The following is a 1,748-nucleotide window of genomic DNA, read 5'->3' as shown; positions in this document are numbered from 1 at the left end:
AAGACGAGGTGCGGTGGCTCACGCCTGCAATCCCAACAGTTCAGGAGACAAAGGCGGGAGGATCACTTGAGCCCTGGGATTGGACCACGTTGGGCAACACGGCGAGACCCCGTCGCTACAAAAAATTAAAAAAATAGGCCACGCGCGGTAGCGCGCGCCTGTGGTCCCAGCTACTGGAGAGGCCGAGGGGAGCCACCACGCCCGCCTAATTTTTTTATTTCTGGGGAGAGACGGGGGCTCGCGACGTTGCCCAGGCTGGTCTCGAACTCTCAAGCTCAAGCGATCCTCCCACCTCAGCCTCCCAAAGCGCTGGGACTGCTGAGATTACAGGCGTGAGCCATCCCCATCTGGCCACAACTCTGTAGTTGGTACAAACCACCCTCTATGAAATTCAGACAATAACACACCAACGGCTGTCGCGAACATTTACTGGCAAACAAGGCGCCACGATAAGCATCCTACGGACACCAATTACTTCCTTCCCCCGACCAAGACTGACCCCTCGCCCGTACCCACCGCCCAGCGCCTCTTTTACCACATGCTTACGACAAGTTGTCACACTCGACTTTAAAAACCACCCACGGAAAAGCAAGCGCGATCACCCCTACCTCAACGCTGAGATACCGAGGCCCAGAGAGATCGGCAAAGTTGATTTACCAGAAACAGAAAAGGCACCCACCCGGTCCTTCCCTCCCCGCACCCCCAAATTCCACGAGCTTTCCGGGCAACGCCAGCAACCGGGACAACTTGCCGCTTCCCGACCCCCGGACACCGCGCAGTACTCGGGGTCCCCTCACTTGCGAACGTATTTCCGGGCTTCTTTCTCATCATAAAACTGCAAAAAAAAAGAAAAAGAAATGGCAGGTAGTGGAGGAATTCAGACGCGGCGGCCGTATAAGTGGGAAGAGGGGTGTCCGCGGGCCCCGGAACTTACCAGCTCCGGTGGTCCACCGTGCTCCGGACGCCGGCCGCGAGACGCCATACTCACGCCTCAGCAGCACGCCTGCGAGTGGCGGTTCCCGGAACCCGGTTTTTATGTCATCAGCCCGGCGACCGCTTGGTAATACTCATGCTCCACCCCTCCTCGCCCGCCCCCTTACGTGATTGGCTACAGGACGACCAACCGGCGCCTCTCATTGGCCAGTTTCTCTTGCACCGCCCGCCTAATCAATTCAAGATGGCAGCCATGCGCAGGGGATGGTGGTCGCGGCTGTTACCGTGGAGGTTGCTGCAAGCCCGTGGCTTTCCACTAAATTCTACACCCGGCCTGGGCCTGGGAGCGAGGACTTATTCTCAGGGCGACTGCTCGTACTCGCGCACGGCGCTCTATGATCTGCTCGGCGTCCCCTCCACAGCCACGCAGGCCCAAATCAAGGCGGCTTACTACCGTCAGTGCTTTCTCTACCACCCGGACCGCAACTCTGGGAGCGCGGAGGCTGCCGAGCGCTTCACGCGCATCTCCCAGGCCTACGTGGTGCTGGGCAGTGCCACCCTCCGTCGTAAGTATGATCGCGGCCTCCTCAGCGACGAGGACCTGCGCGGACCCGGCGTCCGGCCCTCCAGGACGCCCGCACCCGACCCCGGCTCGCCGCGTCCCCCGCCGTCCACTTCTCGGACCTACTACGGTTCTCGGGCCGCCCCCGGCGCCAACCACAGGATGTTCAACTTTGACGCCTTCTACCAGGCCCACTACGGGGAACAACTGGAGCGGGAACGGCGCCTGAGGGCCCGGCGGGAGGCCCTTCGCA

The 1,748-nt window shown here is 60.9% G+C and overlaps 2 protein-coding genes across 2 annotated transcripts in view; one reads left to right on the top strand and one right to left on the bottom strand.

The window, feature by feature from the left end:
* Positions 1-1,067, bottom strand: part of WBSCR22 (Williams Beuren syndrome chromosome region 22) — a 23,904-nt gene extending 22,837 nt beyond the window's left edge. The window contains 2 exon segments of the mRNA XM_011976335.1: positions 798-835; positions 935-1,067. Of these exon segments, the coding sequence (XP_011831725.1) occupies positions 798-835; positions 935-982 (86 nt within the window). The 5' untranslated portion in view covers positions 983-1,067.
* An 84-nt stretch (positions 1,068-1,151) lies between these two features.
* Positions 1,152-1,748, top strand: part of DNAJC30 (DnaJ (Hsp40) homolog, subfamily C, member 30) — a 13,624-nt gene continuing 13,027 nt past the window's right edge. The window contains exon 1 of the mRNA XM_011976359.1: positions 1,152-1,745. Within this exon, the coding sequence (XP_011831749.1) occupies positions 1,178-1,745 (568 nt within the window). The 5' untranslated portion in view covers positions 1,152-1,177. The remainder of the gene's footprint in view (positions 1,746-1,748) is intronic.

The sequence above is a fragment of the Mandrillus leucophaeus genome, unplaced genomic scaffold, assembly GCF_000951045.1.
Source record: "Mandrillus leucophaeus isolate KB7577 unplaced genomic scaffold, Mleu.le_1.0 Scaffold164, whole genome shotgun sequence".
Taxonomy (NCBI): Eukaryota; Metazoa; Chordata; class Mammalia; order Primates; family Cercopithecidae; genus Mandrillus; species Mandrillus leucophaeus.
This window is presented reverse-complemented; position numbering and strand designations above follow the sequence as displayed.